We start from the raw sequence: 21,685 nt of genomic DNA, 5'->3' as shown, positions 1-21,685 counted from the left end.
ACAAAAGGAAGATTATGTCCATTTCGAAAAGTCTACCGAATCCACCAATGCCTCAGCGGTGCTCTGCTGCAGTATCTCTGCATTTTCCGTCGTCACAGTCGACAGCATGCTTGAACGATGCGACTGATGCGACTGATCCGTGCTGGGAGCACTGGTAAAGAACGTCGCGACCGACGACCTGCGCAAACTGCTGCTGAAGCTATCTCGCATGCCGCCCCCCCGCGGGTTGTTCACTCCGCCGGCGCCAGCCGTACCAAACTCCCCACCGGTGCCCAGAACAGGAGCCCCTTGGGCGCTGGGCTGGTGGTGGTGGCCAATGCCTCCATGGTTCCCGCCTACCGTGGGCAGGCCCCCGGGAGCAACAGTAGTAGAAGCGGCCGAGGGTGTGGCGATAGCCCCCGGTGGTGGGGACGCCGAGACGCCTTGTGCCTTCGGCCCGTAGCGGGTGCGCAGGGCGTTGATCTGGCGAAGGCGTTCGCGCCATGACGATACGTGCTCGCCGTCCTCCCTATTGGCCCAGACGAGTGAGAAGACCGAGGCGTTGAGCGCTAGCAATCGGACAAAGCTGGGGAGCGCCTTGAGACTGATCATCTTCGGTTCTGCTGCGGGTGAGATTTCTGGGAAACCTGGCTGGCTCATAACCTGGACCATGCAAAAGTGCGAAGTGCCTTCCTCCTGGGGCATGCGGGAGGCAACAAAAGGGAGATGCGGTGTCGGGGTGATGACGATGTACACATAGTTGAACTGCGACGGGAATGTGTCGAAATTGAAGGGCATACCCGAGTCGTTCCAGACGATGTTGACGTAGTCGTTGCCGATATGCCGCTTTTTCATGATGCACTGCGGGTCGGTCTCGGGGTTCGTGGGCATTTGGGTCGTAACGTGGAACATGATCTCGGTGACTCGGTCCCGGAAGCAGTACGCGTATTTCCCGTCAATGTCGTTTTCGCGGTCCAGGCCATGGGTGTTAAAGGTGGCACCCTTCAACTTCGTCAAGGTCCCTAACCCCTTAAGAAATTGATGATAGTCAGGACTGCCGGTTGTGTTGGCTAGAATTTCGGTCTCTTTGGTTTGCCCTTCCTTGATGTAGACAACGCCCACCTTGTGCCCATCCACCGGCGAGTTACGGTCAAAGACGCGAACAGCTCGGTCAACAAAGTCTTCATCTGGCAAGGGGATGGGGCGGATGGCGGGATCGTACAGCTGCGGCATCGGGGCCAACAGTTGCATTAACAAGTGGCTTGGAAAAATGGTGACGCCATCCTGAAAACGCCCTTCCCAGGCCGCAGCATCGGAACCATCTGGGGCTGGCAGATTCGGTGTCGGGGTGAACTCGACGCGAAGTGCATACGATGATGTGCCGGACGGATAACGGCGTGTGATCTCAGCCCAGCATGACTCGGTTGCCTGTCGAATCGTGAGGATGCTGTTACCGATGATCCAACGCTTCTTCTGGATCTCGCCAAAGAATTGCTCCTTGAAGAGAGGATCTTGAGCAGAATCACCAGCATCCGAAAATGCCACACGCTGCATGAAATCGAGCGTGATCTGCGCGTGCTCTTCGGTGCTTGCAGTTCCATCAACGTCGGTAAATAGGTTCTTCGTAATCCAGCCAATCTGGTTCGGCCGATCTGGAAGCTTGACGGCGAGGAACCAAAACGTGATAACGTGGTATGCTAGAGCATAGACGTACTGAGGGAGGTCATCGCCGGTTGACTGGTGTGCAAGAAATTCCGTGTGATTTGTCGTGTTGGAGCTAGGAGTTGCCGGTTCGCTCGTGATACTGCCACGCATCGCGAGCTTCTTCTCGCGAACGTATTGCAGGTACCTGAAGCAGATACCAAGCACGATGCGATAGTCGTCCTCACGGAAGTTGGAGTACAGAGAATGCAGCCGGCTGAGGCAAGCCAAAAACTCTAGGATATGCATTGCCACCATCGGCTGCGTGATAACTTGCGACATCTTCTGGAGGATGGAGACAAGCGCCTTGCTCACCGACATAGGCAGCTCGTGACAGCACACCGAGAGAGCGTGGATGCATGTCTTTGCCGTCTTGTCTGATATACCGTGTGCAAACGTCCTCACAATCTCGTCCTCGTCCGTCTTTTGGAAATGGCGGTGATAGCTGACGATCATGATGAGCGAGTGAAACAGACAGTTGGCAACGTCGCTGCGTCGGCGACCAGACGAATGAGGCGGCTCTAGGAACCCGCTGGTTCTGATCATCTCACAAAGCAGGCGTCGTAGCTCCTGGACATGAGGAATGACGTCCCTGAAGATCGGGTGATTGCTGAGCTGTGCTGGAAGATGAATCAATATGAAACTGTAAATTTCCCAGTCACACCCTTGGTGGAAGAGGCTCAGCAGCGCTTCTAGCCAGGGGGCCATATCCAAGACTACTGCCCCGTTCTCAAGCGGGTCAGTCTCGCCCATGTCCCGCATATGCGACACGAGAAGCTGACTCGGCCTCTTTGGAGGGGCTTCGGGCAGAGCGTCGGGATCGGGTACGGACCATAGCCTCTGACCTTGATGCATGGCTGGTTTCGGAGTGGATGCCGATCGTGTGGGAATCCCTCGTTCTGTTGCTTGCCCCTGACTAAACGAGATGCCGCGGGCTGGCCGTCCTCCGGACTGGTCTGGTCTCGCTAATCTCGAAGGCTGCGCCGCATCTTCGGCCAATTTCCGAGCGAGAGAGGCTTCAGTCCTGTACAAGGTCCCGGCCAACGTCTCGTTTTCCACTAGAGTCGTGAGATAGACCTGATGTTCATAATCCGCCCGAAGCCGAAAGAGCATCTTCATGGCTGTAAGCCGAGCGTCGATTTCGCATGCGTTAGAGCGAGCGATATGAACCAGTGCCGTATAGGCTTTGGCAGCCTTCGAGCCGTTGCTACTCATCGTCCGGATAAAAATCTGGACATAACCTCTGGTGACCACGTTGGAGACGCTTTGGTTCGCAAAATAGATGGTTTGGCCCCCAGGCTGGAGTGTTGGGCCGGCTCTGTGAGGGGCTAACACGGACGGCGGCGGTCTGGTTTTGTCCTTGGCAACGACCCCTTTGAAGGCATCGAGAATGTCGTCGAATAGCGCGACAGGTGCCGTTTCAGCCACTTTGATTAAGAAAGCTGTCGTCTCCTGCAGAACGAGACTGTCATTCTCCGCCGGTAGTTCTGCAAGGACTTGCTGGACAAGCCTGGCAACCGAATCCTCGTCTACCAGGCCTTGAGCGAGACACAGAAAATCGTATACTTCGATGACGACTTCCAGAGCGCGCAGTCGGGTAAGGGGTTCACGACCCCTATTGAGGAAGAAGGCGTTTAAAACAAGCTTGAGGCTGTCCTCCCAGCCTACTTCTGACGGAAAGCAAGCTCGGGTCTCCTTCAGGTACGCGACCACAAGGGCTGCTGCCGAATCTGGGAGGACTTGCTGGATTTCTGAAAGGAATATCATGCATTCATCTCGCTGCAGGAACTCAGAGTCGTTGTCAGCGAGCAGCGTTTCGATCCGGCTGACCAGGTATTTTAGCTGAACTGCCACGGTCTCTTCCGGCTCCCTCTCGTCCTTAACGATCGTGGAGACGGAGGAGGCGCTAGACTCCGCGGCAGGTGGCGTATGTGTGACCTTTGTCGCACACTGCGCGGCGACCGCGAAAATCGGCGACCAGTTTTCCTCGACCAATATGGGGTTTATGTTACCCTCACGCCCGTCAAATAGAGTATTGATGAGCTTTAGGATCTCCGTCGCTATCCTTGTAGAACTGCTCTTGGAAACAGTTGCTAACCCGTCGACGAGAAGCGCCAAAGAGACAGCCGGGTACCCTTTTTCAGCGGACTTGAATAGGAGCCTCTTCAGAACCGAGAGGGCGCCGCGGACGTCTCTAACCGAGTCTTTATCCTTGCCCTTGTCGGGGGAGGTGGTGTAGGTTCGTAGCAAGTCTAGTAATATTCTGACGGTTGACTGGCCGTGATGTGATCTGCAAATGATGGATATCGTGTGCCAGGCGTCCTTTTGCAAGCTGGGAACCAGGCAATGTATGGAGCTCAAGATTTGTATGCAGTCTTTCAGCTTGTCGTTCGGAATGGCGCCAAAGGTGACCACGGTATCGACCACGTTGATGCACGCCCTTAGGTCATCTTCCACGCTGGTGTTCATGCAGATTTTGAGGAGTATGGCCATCAATCTCCCGACCACATCGTCCCTAGCAAACTTGAAATTGAACTTGATGGCATCTTTGAGGAGCGCGAACAGCCTGGACAGGTTCTTATCCTCGCCCGTAGACAGCGTACTCCCTTTAGAGACCCGGGTGGGCCCACGAGAGGCTTGCCTCCTCGCAGTCCTAGCAGCCCTGTACGCTTCGTCCAACCACCGGGTCAAAAGCGGGAAGATGTCGTAATAGAACCCCGAGACGTCACGGCCCCGGTTTGTCAGGTCCTCGAGAGCAGCCAACTGGAGATAAAAGTCTTCGGGGAGAGCCGGGCTGGCCAATGTGCCGAAGTATTCACGCCGCTCAAGCTCGGTCGAGGAGGGGTATTTGATGCATTCGGTCAGGAGTTCCCATACAGTTTGCCGAGCGTTGGCGGGGTTTGCGGGGTCGATGAGATCTTTCGCGGCGTGCCAAATATCGCGGACCTGGAGCGTTTTCAAGTCAGAAACGCTCAAGAGTATCAACCGATGGAGAAATTATAGCAAGAACACGTACAGGGTTGAGGGGAAAGTCGGCAATTGCATAACGCAGCGAGTTTGCCGCAGCAACCCGCTCGTTTAACTGCCCATTTTTGAGTTGTACAAACAGCTCAGCCTGATCGGGGGAGAGCCCATGGAGGGCAGACATCGGCGGGGTTGCGTCGGATCGCTGAGGGAGGGATTGGGAGCCGGAGATGGGCGGGAAGGGTTGTTGAATGACCGGCGGGGATTTTGTCAACTTCCCACCGCCCGCGAGCCCTTTGAAGACACCGGCAAGGCCACCGCTGCCCTTCGTCTCCTGCGGATGCTGCTCATCTCCAGGCGAGGGCGACATGAGCTGCTGGTCCTCCGCAGCCGAGTGGCCTAGAGAAGCTAATCGCCGCAACATATCAGCAAGCCGCTCATGAGTGATTTTGAAGTCAAAGAAAACACAGGTGGGCATCGGGACCGGAGCCAGGAAAACTGCGTGAGCTTCGGCCAGAGACGGAGAAACCAGATGGTAGCGGCCTTGCCGTGCAGGAACATGCAGGAACTTGCAGCAGCCGCATGCAGGGCAGCTTTAACAGGGCCGGGTCGATCGGTGGGAAGCCGTCAGGTGTGGCGGGAGTGGCAGGAGCAGTCGTATCAAGGTGAGCAGAGAGCCGAGCAAGAAGGGTGTCCGCCCAGAGCCACAAATGCTAGGCCGAAGTTGGGTGGTCACAAATGGGGAGGGGATGGGAACACATGGGCCGACAGAGATGTGAGATATGAGACATCACTTACACGCAGGAGTGATAGTTGCATAAATGGTGTTTCCACAAATGCCCCAATAAATATCATGTAGAGCAACAGGAGGGTCGCTAGAGTTGGGGAGGACGCCAATCGTCAGTCGGCCTCACGAGAAGTCGTTTTTGTTGGTTGGAGGAGCGAGTGAGGGGAAGATTCAACAAGCGATCTTCCAGGTTTCCCAGCCTTTATCAAGGACCACACCCACACCACGATAGCACGGGATGGCAGCCACGCACGCTGCCCGCTGCTGCTCGTTGATAATGGCTCGTTTTATGCACTTCGATTCGTTTTTTCAGTGGTTTCTTACTGTCGGCTCTTGTCGATCGATCGCCTAGCCGGGTACAGCTGCAGGAGGCACAGGATAAACCAGATAAAAAAATGGCCAACCACAAAGATGGGATGACGGAGGTCTGTCCAGCTATCCAGTCAAAATCCGGGGTCACACGCAAGGGGCGCAAGAGTGGATGTCTCTGTCGTCTGACAAGCGATTGGTCGGTCGCCCCGTGTCTGTTCAGCTGCTGGTAAGTTTTTGCTTGGCCTGATAAATGCATAAAATGGTGCAAGGGTAGGTAGAATGCCACAAATGACGAGCAGTTTTTACACGGGTTCCTGGGATGGTAAGCGTGAGACTTTGGATGAAAACTCAAGGTAGCTAAAAGACTGAATGAACTGGAAGATACCTAGCCGGAGCGGGGAACAGGTAGAATTCCTCTTAGCACACGGATAGCTGAGCCCAGGAAGGGACGACCATCACAGTTTGAAGATCAAATGGACTTCCAGCTCCCCACTTTTATTTCCTCTTCCACGGTACGTGCCGCAACCCCACCTTGACCAAGGGTTCCCCTCTGTTTGCCCAATTCAGTTTGATTCTAGAAGGTAGAATCCACTGCCAATACCTCAGCAACCGCTTCTGCTTTTTCTGGTGTTTTGTTTTCCTGCTTCAGCCTTCTGAGCCTCGCCATCGCCATCTCCATCGCCATCACGTCACCGACCACGAAGATTTGCCCGCCATGGCCTCGCCCTTGGATCATCTTGCACAGTTGCTCAACGCAACCCTAGATGCGCAGCACCATCGCAAAGGTTAGTTTTGGATTCTCCAAGCTCCCCGAACAAAACAACCCCGCCATGCCGTGCATGCCCCGGCGCTGCCGACTTTGGCCCGTCGTTTCCGCGTCTGCATCTAGAGTTGAAGTAAGGAAACTAACACCAGTGCTTGTGCAGCCGAGAATGCTCTCAAGGAGGAGGCCAAGAAGCCGAAATACTCGTTGTCGCTTCTGAGCATCGTGAGCACCGGCGCTCAACCTCTCAAGACCAGACTTGCCGCCGCTCTCGCCTTCAAGAACTTCATCCGCCATAACTATGTGGTGCGTTCGATCGGATTCCATCTTCCGGGAAAAGCGAACTAGAGATCTGACCCCAGACTAGGACGAGGAGGGCAACTATAAGCTCCCTCAAGATGAGGTGCTGGCCATCAAACAAGAGCTCGTTGGCTTGATGATTTCGTCACCACCCACAATACAGACACAGCTCGGCGAAGCGATTAGCATTATTGCCGACTCCGATTTCTGGGAGCGTTGGGATACCCTCACCCAGGTACGCCCCGGGTGCATTTGATACTGCCGTGAACAACAGCGGCTAATGGCAGCTTTAGGACCTCGTCAACCGCCTTTCCAAAACAGACTACAAGGCTACAAACGGTGTTCTGGAGGTTGCACACTCGATCTTCGTGAGGTGGCGCCCCCTTTTCCAGTCGAATGATCTCAACAGGGAAATTCTACACGTCGTTGCGATCTTCGGAGAGCCCTACATCCAGATGCTGAGCGTAAGATGGAGCCACCCACCATGAAACCAGACAAGCTGCTGACTGGAGTTGTAATAGATTGTGGACGGGCAAATTGAGGCAAACAAAGACAATGCCAGCGCACTTAAGGGCTGGCTCGAGACCATGAGCCTCTTGATAAGGCTTCTCTATGACCTTGCGTGCCAGGATATCCCGCCCATCATCGAGACACACCTGCAACCCATCACGGTGCTCCTACACAAGTACATCACCTATTCGAACCCCATCTTCGACGGTGAGGAGGACGAAGCCACGCCACTCGAGACCCTCAAGTCCGATATTTGCGACGCTCTTCAGCTGTTTACCAACAAGTACGACGACGATTTCGGGCAATATGTACAGGAGTTCACAAACAACGTATGGAACGTGCTGTCGAGCGTCGGTCCCGAAAAGAGATACGACAGTCTCACGAGCAAAGCGCTGCAGTTCTTGACCGCTGTCGCTTCGGTGCGCCGCCATGCCGAAATCTTCAACAACGAACAAATCTTAGGCACCATCGTCGAGAAGGTGGTCCTCCCCAATGTGGCACTCAGGGAGTCGGATATTGAGATGTTTGAGGATGAACCTATTGAATTCATCCGGCGCGACCTCGAGGGTTCGGATACCGACTCGCGGAGGAGAGCGGCAACTGACTTCCTACGGAAACTTCTCGACAATTTTGAACCGCTTGTCACCCAGGTGGTGTTTAGGTACATCAACCACTACTTGAGCCTCGGCAAGACGGATTGGAAGGCCAAGGACACCGCCGTATACCTGTTTCTAGCCATTGCCGCCAAGGGTGCCGTCACGGCCGCCCAGGGAGTGAAGACAGTCAACAGCTTTGTCAATGTCGTCGAGTTCTTTGAGCAGAACATCGCCGCAGACCTCCTTACCGAGGGGACTGAGCCCATCTCGAAGGTCGATGCCATCAAATACCTCTACACCTTCCGGAGTCAACTCAACAAAGACCAATGGGCCAGCGCCATTCAACCTCTTATCCAAAACCTGGCTTCGCCCAACTACGTTGTTTACACGTATGCGGCAATTGCTGTGGAGCGGGTGCTGTTCTTGACAGATGAGCAGGGCCAGCACCTGTTCCCCCGGAGCGACATCCAGCCGTATGCCAAGGACTTGCTGGAGCACCTGTTCGCTCTGATCGAGAAGGACACATCTGCTGCCAAGCTTCAAGAGAACGAATTCCTCATGAGGTGCATCATGAGGGTGATCATCGTTATGAAGGAGGGCGTCCTTGATTGTGGCGCTGAGAGTGTCCTCAATCATCTGATCAGCATCACCAACGTGATCAAGGAGAATCCCAGCAATCCGCGGTTTTACTACTACCACTTCGAGGCTATCGGCGCCCTCGTAAGGTAAGAAAGACTCAGAGTCTCCATTGATAATCGAACTTGGTCTAACGGCAAGGCAGGTATTGCAGCAACTCGCCCAAACTGAACATGCTTCCCCAGCTGTGGACGCCTTTCGTCGCCATCCTTAACGAGGATGTATCTGGTAAGCTAGGCCGGTAACCCATCTGTTGAACACATCTAACAACCTCGCCTAGAATTCGTCCCCTTCGTTTTCCAGATCTTTGCCCTGCTCCTCGAGCTCAACCCGTCAAACCAGGTACCCGGTGATTTCAAGATGCTCATTGAGGCTGTCCTTGCCCCAGGGCCGTGGGAGACGAGGGGCAATGTACCACCTCTGTCTAGGTTCATGGCGGCTATCATCCCCAAGGCCGCAGAGGAGATCAAGGCCGAGAAGAAACTGGAGCCCTTCCTCGCCATCTTCCAGCGCCTACTAGCGGGGAAGAAGACAGACCAAAATGCCTTCGATATTCTCGAAGCTATCGTTGGCACATTCCCTGGGTAAGTTGCGCACCACTTCCCGACCACGACCCCCGAACACGAATCTAACGCTTGCCAGGGACGTTTTGGAACCGTACTTCGGCACTGTTGTCACGCTTATCTTTACCAAGCTGCAAGCGAGCCCCACCGACTCGTACAAGTCTCGCGTGGCTCGGCTCTACCACCTCGTTTCGGCTCGGGCCGGCGACGGCAAGATGGGTGCCGACTTCTTCATCAAGCATGCCGAGGGCATTCAGCAGAACGTCTTCACTCCGTTCTATCTTACCGTCATCTTGCCAACAACGGGCCAGTTCGCCCGCCCTGTCGACCGCAAGCTCGGCGTTATCTCGTACACCAAAACGCTGTGCGAGTCGGAGGCGTTCGCCCAGCGCTACCAAAAAGGGTGGGGGTTCACGTGCAACAACCTTCTGGATCTACTCAAGAACCCTCCCCGCGTGGCCGCTGGGTTCGGCGACGACATTGTCAACGAAGCAGATGTCGACGATATCGGTTTCGGCGTCGGCTTTACTCCACTGAACACATGCAAGCGCGGACCCCGCGACGACTTCCCCGATATTGTCGAGGTGGACAAGTGGGTCAGCCAGTACATGAAGGAGGCGAACCAGCGCCACAACGGCGCGCTGGCCAAGTTTGTGGAAGAGCGTCTGTCGCCTGAGGCGAAGACCGCTTTGGCGCCGTACTTGGCTTAGGTCTGGGTTACTGGTTGGGCTGGATGATATCACAAGGTTTGCTCGGTGGCGGGGATGAGAGACGGGCGCTGAAAAGAGAGGAGCGAGCCCGATACCAAGGTTGCGTTACTCAAAAGGCGAATGTTGTCGGTGGACCAAAATCCGTGGCGTTTGGGAGACGTGGAATAACTGTGCGATGTATCTTGTCTACGTTTAGACGGCGGGAGGAATGAAAGCCCTTGTGTTTTTTTCTGTCGGCAAGCTGTGTTCCAGTTGGTAATTTAGGAAACAATCCGGATAACTATCTCACCGAGCCCCCCAATGCGTCTGTTGGGACGACCCAGCTGTATGGCAGCAAGACGCGCTATTGGTCCTTTTACGTGGTAGAGACGTGGCTGAGATGCAGACACGCCGTTTGCTGGAAACGAATTCCATAGGTTCCCAAACGAAAGCGAAACGAAACGAGAAATACTGTGTACATAGAAACGGGAGATAGTTAACTAGGTAGAGGCAAACAAAACAACACCAAGGGGCACAGACCCCGAACCGGCCCGATTCGGGAACAGGCTAGGTTCGGGATCGATGCCGTCTGACTGGGACCGAGCCGACCCGACCCCATTCTTGGAAATTGGATCTCGCCGTGTCGTCGGGTCAAGCACTGACGTTGGGCACGGTGCGCGGACCATATTTGTTGTGTAATAGTTATATTATCTTATTGGACAAACCCCCGGAGTGGGGGAATATTAAAAGGATTGATATAGATTCATAACAATACATAGTGTGCATGCATGCGAATGCTTCTTAACTACTTCACTTCGTGTGCATAAACGTTTGTGTATGTACTATGTGTGTGTTGCTATGTACAAGTACAAATGTCCAATGTCCGGACCCCCTTTTGTCCGTCCTGAGAAATGATAAGAATGGGAGGACAAGAACACGCTGTACATAAAATAACATGGGAATTATTTCAGGGAACAGAAGATGACAGAATTGTATGCATGTTACAGATAGCGAACCAGAAACCTCATGTCCCCCTACATCCCACTTCGTTTGATAGAGGGTAGTAAAAACACCACAGAATGTGAAGAATTATGGTTAACGCCAGATGTTCCTTTACTTAAGTAATTTCTCGGTCATGGGCCGGTCGTCATAGAGATAATGTTGGAGTGTATTGGGTGATGGAGGTGGTTGGTGTGAGTCGGTCAATGATATGGCGTTGTACGAGGAGGTTTCGGGAGCACGTCGAGACGGGCGAGGATGTTGGAGTACAAAATTGAAGTCTTGAAAGGCTGGACTGGTATGAAGAATGAAATAAATGCCGAAGATTGTGACACCGAAAGATGTTGGCGGGAAACTCATGAAGCGTTAAAACCAGGGCGATGCATTGTAAAGTGGAAACTGCGGTGCTGACGAGCCATGCTTGGTCACAGAAAGCCGCCATCACCGCCCCCAAATACACCCACACTGCCCCGCCAGCCGCAGCGCTCACGCTCACCTAGTGGCGGGGGAGATTGTGGAGGCTGGTGCTGCTGCGGCGCCGGTGGACCAGCTCTGGGGTGGAGGTGGTGCAGGTGTTGGGGTGGCGACTGTCCGCACTGCTGCATGTCCATGTCGCTGTTGCTCGCCCGGCTGCTGGCCGCACCGCTGGCGTTTGTCTGCATGAGGAGCAAACTGCTTGTGCTACTCAGCCGCCTCGTGAACTCGGTAAATCCGAGGCCCTTGGCGCTCGACGACGACTGCCGCGTCTCGGCAGAGGTGCGGTGGACAGCCGAAGGGGATCCCGGGGTGAAGCTAAACCCCGTCCCCTCCTCGGACTCCCTTGGCGCGTCTAATGGTGTAGACGACGCCAAGATGCTCGCGAGGTGCGGTTGGCTATGGGTTCGTTGTGTCATTCCCGGCCGGTTTCGGTTGTTTGAATACCCTGTCTGAGGCCGCGTTTGAGAGGATGCGGCGCTTGACAATGCCATGAAGGCGTCGTGGTTATAACTCGGCGGAGACCTGATGCTATGGCCTCGCGACGCTAGTTGATGCCGCAGCGTGGGGTCGTACCTCCCCGCGATAAAATCCAAGGCTCGTTGGGCTGAAGTCGATGACGGAAACTGGTCGAGATCCGTTTCCCTTGCGATTCCATCACTATCGTCGTCATCGTCATCCGAGTCTTGTTCTGAATCTGAATCCAAATCCGAGTCGTCTTCGTCGAATGCGCTCCTAGGTTCGGGGCCCGATGTTCTGGCCAGCAGACCTGCCGCAGTCATCGGCCTTGCCTTCGCCTCTTCGTCTTCCCGCTGCCTCCTCTTCTCATCCACCTCCCGCATCAGGGCCTCGAATCGGGCTAGTGAACTCAACTTCTCCTCCCCGGGAACTTCACGTTCAGAGCCGGGTATGCAGCGCAGCTGGAAAGCCCTGTCGAGGATCGTTTCACGCGGCCCTGGCGTGGAAGTGGAATCAGGTATTGGCGGTAGCGAAGTCGGGACCTGTGAGCTGACACTTCCGCGCCCCCTGATGGGAGAGCTGAGGGCCGATGACCTGCCCTGAGCCGACGTCCATCCCTCAATAAACTCGCCCTGGTATTCCCCGATCGTGGTCGCCGGAGACGGGAGGTCGGCAGGGGCCATTGTGGTGTAGTTGTGGAAACCCATGTGAGGCTGAGTCATGACGCTGGTCTGAGAAGACAGGTCGCTCCGTTTCGATCGCAGACTCGGGGAATCGGAGAAAGTCACAGGTCGATCGCGGACAGAACTTGATTGCGAGGAGTTCTTTAAGAAAAACCCTGGTCGAGAACCATTCCCACTGCCCGGCCTCGGCTGCATCTCGCTGGGCTCCCTTGATCGAGGGGCAAACGGGTTGACGAAAGTCGGCGACGCTGGCGTTAGCGGGCTCATGGGGGTTCTGTCCGGGATATGTGGCTGGATGTGTTGCTGAATGAAGCGCGCCCACTCTTGAAGGTTCTGTAGCTCGTCTCCAGGGCGAAACAACAAGGTGGTCGGTCCTGTCTCCCTCGGAGCTGCGAAACCGGCAGTCCTGCTCGACCGCCGCTTCCGGGCCTTGTCCAACGTCGGATCTGGCAAAACATTGAGGACCATTGTTGGGAGGACCGGGCCCTGCTTGCGGTGCGCCATCAACTGGAGTTGGCAATCGGCAATCGAACTAAGTGCGTACTGCTGTATCGGCTCGATATCCTCCTGTTGCCGCCCGCGCTGGTTAGGATTGCCGCTCTTTCTAGTGGCAATAACAATAGTTTTGGACTCACCTTGGACTTGTAGATGGTAAGAAAGATGCCTTCTGGAGTTGGCCTGGCGAGATCCCTCGGCGCCGTAGTACGGTTGGCGGGTCCAGGCTGCGTCCGGTCTCGATTCACGCTACCGACAACCACATATCGCACCTGCCAGCAAGTTAACAACCACAGCTCAAACCACGCGATACCACACGCGGGCTAAGTACCTTCCAAACCGCTCTGCCAATAATGGTGCCCCGGTCAGGAGGCACGCTGAGAGGTCCCTCCATGATATCTGCTATGCTGCCTCGTCGACTGCTAGACAAAGGGGATCGGAAGGGGAATCCCGTTAGGGACGAAGGCCTCGGACGAGAATTGAAGGTATTAGCCATTAAAGGGGGCGCATGGCGAAATAAGAAAGTCGAATGCGAACGGGGTATCCGTGAATGACCCGTTTCCTTTGTCGCAGTTGTCCCTCCAAACTCAGACAGAGGCAAACGAAAACCGGCCCACCGAACAACAAGAAGATGCCGCCGGATTATCAACTGCGGGTCACATCCAGAGGCTGATCCAAACAACCCGTCAAGTCAAAGCAAGCGGACGCGGGAAGGGATCGTCCAAGAGAAAGCCAAAACCGGGCTCCAAGTGAACAACAAGAGACGAGAGCGGCATCCGGAAGTCCAGGAGAGAGATTAATAAAAAAACGCCCACTCTGGAGCATGTGGACTGGGGCAGCTGCAGCCAAGGCGAGCCAAGAGACATTTTCCAGAAAGAACATGCGCTAGTTTAGCAGCAGACGATGGGGAACTTTAGTCGCGAATATTGGGGACGGAGCCTGTCGAGCCTACCCGGACATGCACAAGGGGGAGGCAACAAACGAAAGTGGAGGGGTCGCGACAGCGAGGTGACCAGGGTTCCCATCGCCCAGATTGATTGCACCGCAAGCCGGGCCGGGTGTCTTCGGCACCGCTTACCCTTTCTGCTTTACATTTTTGATTCACCTTGTCGACCAATTTTTGTTGAACTGAGAGAAGTTTTGTTCTCCAAGCTCGAGGAGCTCCTTCCTTGTTCACGGGGGTGCAGCTTCCACGAGAGCTCTCAACCTCTCTCCATGACTCTCGACTTACCCCGGTCCGGAATGCATGTTCCCCTGTTTTGAGAAATACCTAAAGCACAGACCTCATATAATAGCGTTTTTCTTATTGTCCCGAGCCCGCGGACAAGCAAGGACGGAAGCCCACCAAAAGGGTAGTAACTAAACCTGTTTAACTCGCGCGAACCCGAAGAGGTAGCACATTCCGCCAACCCCTGTCCAGTCGCTAATCGAAAAAGGGGTGGGGTCGACCTCGCGAGTATGGATCAAGGGTGAAGGTCGCTAAGGTCTTCGAGGTTAGCAACTGTCACCGTGCGTTTGACGAACGTGCCACCTGAGCTTTGACCCCAGATGGAGCCACAAATGTGCAACCTCGGTGTTGGTTTTATTCCTTCTTCCTGTTCTCCGGCATGGGCCATTTGGGGGCGATTTGGGGTTTGCAATTCCAACAACCAACGCCATTTTTTGAGTCCTGAAGGCGACAGCGGTCAGTGATTGAGCCGCTAAGTAATTGAGCGCCCTGTTCCACGGATGCGACTCTGCACCGCAACCATAAACCGTTCTTGCGCCCCTCCCTCCGAGGAGCCTGGTTTTGGGACCTCTGAGCCAAAAATCGAGGGGACCAGGTGCCGAAGCGAGCCCCCCACGCAGCACCCCATTGTCGCATTCTTCCAACCGGCGTTGAGCCGCGGTGTCGCGCACAAGGTGACGAGTCTATCTTTGCTGGCTCCTCCTCATGCTCTCGGCGTGCAGCCTCAACATCGCCGCCCCATGGTCGCACGCTCACGGCAAACGGAGGCGCAGAGGCTTCCGCGCCCCTGGTCCAAAACCATGTGGCCGACCCTGCATGGCGCACCAACCGTGAATCCTTTCGCACTGGGCCACTGGGTCGCACATCATTCCTGAACGAGTGTCAGCGAGCGTGCTGCTGTGAAGCGCGAAACCCCACCCATGGAAGGCGAGTCGGCGTTAGGCCGACCGCTAAAGAGGCAAAAGAAGCAGCAGATGCAACCACGCTTGTACCCCTGGCTGATTGCCCCGTTCCGTGCGGGAAGGACGGCAGCAGGATCGGAAGGTGTCCAGCTGTCAGTCCGTTTGTTTGTTGGCATCTGGCTTTGCACGAGGGAATCGACGGCCGAAAGGGAGACAGAGGAAACGAGAAACAAACTGCTATATTTTATATATACTCCAAACTCATCTCTGGCCCCTCTCTTCCACTGCTCCCTCTTTTTCACATCTTTTCCATGTCTTTCATCTCTTTTAACTTTGTAATCAACAGTTCCACAGCAACAAACAGACAACAACGGTTGAATTCAGATGATAGGATACAGCCCATGCAGGGGACAGGTTGACCGCATTTTTGCTCCAGGTACCTGACGCTTGTCTCAGGGCACAAGCCGGCTTTGGTGACACAACGCAGGGAGTCCAAACTGACAGAGTTCCGGCTTCGGAGCTGGGATCTTGCCAATGGTGGTGTGGAATGACGCTCTTCAAGAGCCGGCAAAGACGTTGGTCGTGTGTGTGGCCTAATTTGTTTGGATGGAGGGGCGCTGCGACCACCGCAGCTAGGGTGAATTTGCTCGTCTTGTGACCTCCACACGCAATATCGAACTGGTGTGCAAACGGTGACCTGGCGACTTGCACCGTCGAATCGTTCCCATCACGACGGGTAGGACAGCACAGCGTTCTCGACGTTGTCTCGGTCAAACTTACCCCTGAGCGTCCAATTGCCCGGTTTCATTGTGGGGCTAACTAACTAACGGCCCGTCCAAAGACTCAACATCAGCCAGTCCGCGACATTGAGAACGAGGTGGGATTTGCTTTTTGATCTTATCTCTCGTGCCTGCATCGCCCAGTCGTTGGTTAACCTTGGCCTTAATTGCCGTGCTATGAGGCCGCAACGTTGAGCGTTTCCTCCGCCGCACGCAGGGGAGATCAGCCCCAGTCGCAAACCCTTGCCGCGCCAGCTGCAGCAAGAGGCAATATCTAGCCCGTGCCTCCACTCAACTTTCGTGGCCCGATGCTCACCTCTTCCCCGGTTCATCAACAACCACCGAGGCAAGCTCCGCTCAAGTCAGGACCAGCGGACCAGCGGACCAGCGGCCCACAATCTTCCCCTTCAAGTTGACTTTGCAGCAAGCGGTCTGGGTGACGGATCCAATGGGCTGGAAGAGCTTTGTTGTGCTCGGGCCGCCTCGCAGGAGTGGCGTTCTCGTTTCTTTGACTTTCATGCCTCAGGTGAGACGAGTGACAAGTATGAGACACATCTCATTCTTGAAAAGGCACATGCGGGAGGCGGAATATGCGGAACCAAGTACGCATACGGCGTACCCTGCGGTCTGGCGGCGGCAAATGGCTACGTGCCGTCTACCCCCCCCCCTGCTACTGCATTGCTACTGCATTGCTGCTGCATCGCTGCTGCAGGCCGATAGCCACACCGAGACACCTCGGTCCTTCAGGGGCTTGGCTCGGGAAGACCCAGAGAGTTTTGGGCACGGAGAACAATTATCAATCCGTACATCTGTGTAGATATGGAAGGGAAGGAACCATCCACCCCGGCCACACTTTCCGGGTTTGAGACCCGTTAAACGATGGCACGTTAACCCCGCCCTGGAGATCTGGCAGCACACATCGTAATTACTGCCTGAATCTGGGGTTTTCTTCTTTCTTGATGCCTTGCGTCCGAGACATCTGGGCATTGATACAACGCCCCAGGCACGAAGCACATCATGCAAGGCACGGGTGTCGTTCATGGCCACCTCACGGCTCATTACTCCAGGTTTTGGAAACCCTAGCGCCCCCGCATTCGATCGATGCATCTCAAAAGAAGCAACGAGACAATCGATATTCCGTGGCACAGCAATGCCGTAACAGCTGCTGATTTGCCGGACTGGGCCGCTCTCTCACACCGAACACCGAACCCAAAGCCGATCACCAAAACCCAGGTTGCATTCGATCCTATCCCTTACCGGGCACCCCATGGGCAAAAAAAAGCCGAACTCTAAGTGTCGGTAGGTACCGTCGAAACCTTCGACTGACCAAAGGAACGAAAAGAAAGCCATTCGGAAGCCCAAAGTCTGCTCTTTATTTGACTCGATTTAGTTATTCGTATTTTATTTGATTTCTTTTACAAAGGTTTCCCTGACCTCTTTTTGTCTTTCTTGATTTTTTGCTCCGCCTTCGAGCTCGGCTTTTTTTGGCCAGAGGGTGCCGAGACATCCACATATTCTCGGTGATCGACGTGGATAATTCCGGGTGGCACGTCCCACTCAGCGAGTGCCTGCATCGCTAGCCCTCTGTCATTCTTTCAGCCGCCAGATCTGTGATCTTGGGGCCCGAGATCCTGAACCTGGGAGAAAGGGGAGGCCGTCTTGGCATATGCAGCAACTCGCGGCATACCAAAGTGTCAGTTACAGTACCTGCCATTTCGAGTCACCAACTGTCGAAGATGTTGCCACCCCCTATTCTCGGCTGACCGCCTGTTTCAGCAGCATCATGATGACTCGAGATGGCGCCTTCATGTTACTGCATGCCAAACGGAAAAGGCAAGCGACAGAATGAGGGGGTTGTTGCGAGCAGAGCCCCAACCTCCAACAACACCAGCTGAAAAAGGATTCGAAGCGATATGGTCTGAGCTCCATCTGGGTTAGGGATACACCTCCTTTCAGGCGGCTGTGGCCGTGAAAGCAAACACCACCAGGAAGTGCCCAGCAAACCCCCCTGGACATACCCCCACCCGCAGCCCAAAATAGCCGTCACAAGACACACGAGAGAGTTAGTGTCAAGATTCCCCTCATCCGCCATACCCAACTCCCTCTGTCCTGCGTAGTCTGCCACGAACATCCCCGACTCACCGGCCCGTCGTTTGACTACAAACCAATCGCGGGTTTGCAAGCTTTCCGAGTCATTCACATCCCCAAGACCTCACCGCGCTCGCCGAGAACAGCGCTGTCGATCTTGTTTCGATTTTGGTATGCATAACGGCATCCTCCGTGAGACGAGCCCGAGAACAATGAGCCAGCATGCCGCCAGCGCCAGACCTTCCTCGACCCCGGATCCTCGATAGCGGGCCGAGACTACCACGCCACGCTAGCTCGCGCACTGACAGAACAGCAACATAACTCACTATCGAAGTGAGCGGGGAAGAAGTGGCTCAGTGGGCACATTCCTGCGAAGGGGAGCGGAAGGAAGAAGTGCGAAAGGAAAGCGAATCACCCCATCACATGGGCATAAAAGGCGACCTCTAAGTGTAGCTGCCGACATCGACTGGAGGAACGGAAAGAACGCCATTCGGAAGCCCCGGTCAACTTTTTATTTTGCTTGATTCCTTCTTCTAGTTACTCGATTCCCTTCACCTTTTACTATTTTCTTAGTTGCTTTTCTCTCTCCTTGACCCGTTGCTCACTTTTCGAGTTCGGCTTTTCTTTTTTTTTCTTTTTTTTTTTTCTATTTGCTAAAGTGATAACACACATTTCTTGGGGGAGGTGAGGAAAAATGGTCCATGATTACTAACTGAACTAGGCAACTTACACAGTCACTAAAACATTTTTCTTCCTTTCCCCTTCTTTTCGTGGGGTCCCTGGCTCTCCTCGGACCGTAACGTCATACACCCACAAACAAAGCAGGGAGACCGCTGCCTCCGTAGCGAGGGGCTCCATAACGCCGGGATCTACGGTCTGGAGAAGGGCCTTATCGCAGCAATAATCTGCGATAGCACCACGCTTGTAATCTTGGTGTTAGGGGCTCCCGGACTGCAAGGGAGGCGATCGGACTGAGGATCGCAGCCCTCACAACGGCTCTGGCCGCGCGGGATTGGATGCGGAACGAGGCCGGTCCACGTGCCGGAGTCAGGCTTCGTGGGAATGTGCCCCGAGAGAGATCGGGGGTTCCATCGAGGGCTGAGCATCCGCCGGCGGGTTTGGGTGATCTGCAATCGACGGCGTTGTGCTGTGGCCATGGCCGGCTGAGAGATTGCCAGATAAGTAATCAGGGATTTTGAGCTTTACACCATCTCTCTCGGAATGTGCCAGATCCGGGATTGCAAGCGGAGGGTTGTGGGATGTCGGCAATGCAATTAACGAGATCAACAATAGCGGCTGCTCGGACACAGATCTCAGAGTGCGAACTGAGTGACAATGTGTAAGATTTGAGTTAACTGCTGTCGACGCTTGGCGCTTCCTCACAAATCGAGAATATGCGCCGACAGAGACCAAAAAAACGCCGTTCACCGTGTAGTGCGACCAAGCACAACAGCTCTGTCATGACAACCGAGCCCCTGAATCCCAAGAACCCAAACACTGAACTCACAACCCCCCTAACTACCACCTCACCCTCACCACCAAGCCCAACACATCCCCTCACATGAAGTCCACATCAAACCGCTTATACTCAAACCCAACGCAAGGTAGAAAGCCCTCAGAATTCCCATCCCCATCCCCACCAACCCCCTCAACGCCGTAGTTAGGCCCCTCACCGTCGTAGTTAGGCCCCTCACCGTCGTAGCTAGGCAGCCCCGTCGTCAGCGACAATGGCGACGGCAAGTCACTCCCTACACCCCCCACACCCCCTACACCCCCCACACCCCTAGCATCATCCTCCCTTACAACCACACACCCCCTCTCATCCAAACACCGCGCCAGCGCCTCCGCAAACACCTCCTCAAAAATGGGCTCAAACATCTCATCGAACGTGCGCTGGAACGCTTGAGCCTCAGCCTGCGCCTGCGCCTGCGCCTGTGCTCGCTGCGCGGCACGCTTCTGGAGCGTGGCGACCGGGAAATTGGAAGTGTCGACGTCGCCGACGGGGCTGTCGGGGCGTAGGTCGGGTTGGTAGGGGGGTGGGTAGGAGCGGAGGTTGGGGAGGTCGAGGTTGAGGAAGAAGGGGTCTGGGTGGGTTGGTGGGTTGTTCTCTTGTTCTTCTTCTTTGGGAGAAGGGGGGGGGGGGGGGGGGCTTACGGGCTTTTACCTCGGCGGCGCCGTTGCGGCCGAGTCGGCGTGTTTTGTCTGTGAGTAGACTGGTGGGTGGAGGCTATGAGTAAGTATGGGAGGTGTTGCTGTTGTTGTTGCTGCTGTACAAGGTTTGTTGGGGGAAGGGGAGGGAAGTTAGGGGTGAGGGGGGGGGTGGGTTCCATGGTCCGAAATAAATGGGTGGAAGGCTGAGGGTGTTGGGGTGGGAGGGTATCGGAGTGTATGTCGCACCTTGCAATGAGATCTTTGGCGTAATGGCTGAGCCATATATCGCTGGGGAATACCAACCGTGACTGCCAGTTGGCAACGGTCCTCATAACCGCATCTGTTCCCAGTCCATGATTGGAGGAATCGAAGGCGAAGCGACCGGTCAGAAGTAGATATCTTTATGGTTAGTTAAATGATCTTGATATCACAGACAATGTACCGCGGGGACGACGATAAATAGGTGCCCATATTGTAGTGTAACCAAAACAGAGAAATGAAGTCGAACTTACAAGATGACGCCCACCGACCACTAATCACTCTCAAAGGAGTATTCCTGGTCCTTGAACAGCTCTGGAGCCATGTATTGTGGTGTCCCAACCACTTCCTTAACATAGTTGGCGCTGTCCTGGTCTGACAAGGCCTCTTTGGATTTATCTAAGATGCAGTCCCAGGCTGAGTCGCGTACTAGGTGATAGCCATAGCGGCCAAAAATGATGGTCTTGTGACGGCTTTTGCTGAGCCCGAAATCGGCGAGCTTCACATGACCTTGCCGGTCTAGAAGAACATTTTCCGGTTTAAGGTCTCGATGAATGAATCCAAGGTTGTGGACGGTCTCGAGTGCTAGGACAATCTCGGCCAGGTAAAAAGCGGCGGTGCGGTCGTGGAAGCGTATCTTTCGACTCAGCAGTGCCTCCAGGTCGCCACCGGGAAGATATTCGAATAGGAAGTAGAAATTCGTCTTGTCCTGGAAGGCCGTGTAGAGTTTGACAATCCACTCGCTGTCGGCGTCAACCAAGGCACATCGCTCAGTACACATCCGCTCCATCGCTAGTCTGAATTCCATGGTTCCTTTCTTGTGAATCTGCTTCAACGCGTAGACCCGCCCATTCTGCTTCCTGCGGACCAAGCTCACGAGACCAAACCCGCCCTGGCCGATTGGGCTGATGATGGTGTAGTTGTCGAGCCCTTCTTTGGCCCTGAGAAAACGGAGGTACTTGTTTTCTGAGATGCAGGCCATCCCCGCGAGTCGTCTGTCTTCAGGGCCCGGCGCCAGTGCATGGTGTCCTAAGCTCCGAAGCAGGTTGTATATCCTGTTGTGACTTGTCATCGCCGCCCGTGTCAACTTCTCAAGACGTCTTCACCTACCGGTCGTTAATTTGCTTCATCTTGACTATGGCATCCCCGGTGAACCGCGCAACCGAGATATAGCACAGTTCCCGGTTGGCGCGCGCCCTTGGACCATACCTCCCGGAGTCCCGCTTAGGGGCGGGTGAGAAACGGAAGGTGTCCATGGCCTTGGAAACTCGGGCGGGGAGGAGGAGGGGGGGGGAAGGGGGTTGGAGCGGTGACGGGCTGGAGAGTACGTGTGCAACGCGGCTGTAGACTCTGGTGTAAGTACTGTTGT

At 54.9% G+C, this 21,685-nt stretch overlaps 5 protein-coding genes across 5 annotated transcripts; 1 reads left to right on the top strand and 4 right to left on the bottom strand.

Moving 5' to 3' along the window:
• Window positions 1–6: 6 nt before the first annotated feature.
• Window positions 7–5,465, bottom strand: F5144DRAFT_528118 (uncharacterized protein). Its single transcript, XM_066786875.1, has 2 exons — window positions 4,697–5,465; window positions 7–4,626 (listed from the first exon to the last, which is right to left on the bottom strand). Exons 1-2 carry the CDS (start codon window positions 5,120–5,122, stop codon window positions 13–15), a joined length of 5,040 nt encoding a protein of 1,679 aa, XP_066647117.1. The 5' UTR covers window positions 5,123–5,465; the 3' UTR covers window positions 7–12.
• A 993-nt stretch (window positions 5,466–6,458) lies between these two features.
• F5144DRAFT_484933 (CAS/CSE protein) lies at window positions 6,459–9,821 on the top strand (the record flags this gene model as incomplete). The annotated part of the gene is made up of 8 exons (XM_066785476.1): window positions 6,459–6,528; window positions 6,670–6,812; window positions 6,874–7,041; window positions 7,100–7,270; window positions 7,328–8,637; window positions 8,694–8,776; window positions 8,829–9,132; window positions 9,191–9,821. 8 exons carry the CDS (start codon window positions 6,459–6,461, stop codon window positions 9,819–9,821), a joined length of 2,880 nt encoding a protein of 959 aa, XP_066647116.1.
• Window positions 9,822–11,224: 1,403 nt separating this feature from the next.
• On the bottom strand, window positions 11,225–13,304 carry F5144DRAFT_481672 (uncharacterized protein; the record flags this gene model as incomplete). The annotated part of the gene is made up of 3 exons (XM_066785299.1): window positions 11,225–12,982; window positions 13,051–13,182; window positions 13,242–13,304. 3 exons carry the CDS (start codon window positions 13,302–13,304, stop codon window positions 11,225–11,227), a joined length of 1,953 nt encoding a protein of 650 aa, XP_066647115.1.
• A 5,925-nt stretch (window positions 13,305–19,229) lies between these two features.
• On the bottom strand, window positions 19,230–20,490 carry F5144DRAFT_138139 (uncharacterized protein). Its single transcript, XM_066782361.1, has 3 exons — window positions 20,305–20,490; window positions 20,062–20,120; window positions 19,230–19,991 (listed from the first exon to the last, which is right to left on the bottom strand). Exons 1-3 carry the CDS (start codon window positions 20,388–20,390, stop codon window positions 19,465–19,467), a joined length of 672 nt encoding a protein of 223 aa, XP_066647114.1. The 5' UTR covers window positions 20,391–20,490; the 3' UTR covers window positions 19,230–19,464.
• A 100-nt stretch (window positions 20,491–20,590) lies between these two features.
• F5144DRAFT_590811 (kinase-like domain-containing protein) lies at window positions 20,591–21,572 on the bottom strand (the record flags this gene model as incomplete). The annotated part of the gene is made up of 2 exons (XM_066790190.1): window positions 20,591–21,257; window positions 21,427–21,572. The coding sequence occupies 2 exons, from the start codon at window positions 21,570–21,572 to the stop codon at window positions 20,591–20,593; spliced, it is 813 nt and encodes a 270-aa protein (XP_066647113.1).
• Between the last annotated feature and the right edge of the window lie 113 nt (window positions 21,573–21,685).

This window comes from Chaetomium tenue, assembly GCF_020726465.1.
Source record: "Chaetomium tenue strain MPI-SDFR-AT-0079 chromosome Unknown F5144scaffold_2, whole genome shotgun sequence".
In the NCBI taxonomy this organism is placed as follows: Eukaryota; Fungi; Ascomycota; class Sordariomycetes; order Sordariales; family Chaetomiaceae; genus Chaetomium; species Chaetomium tenue.
This window is presented reverse-complemented; position numbering and strand designations above follow the sequence as displayed.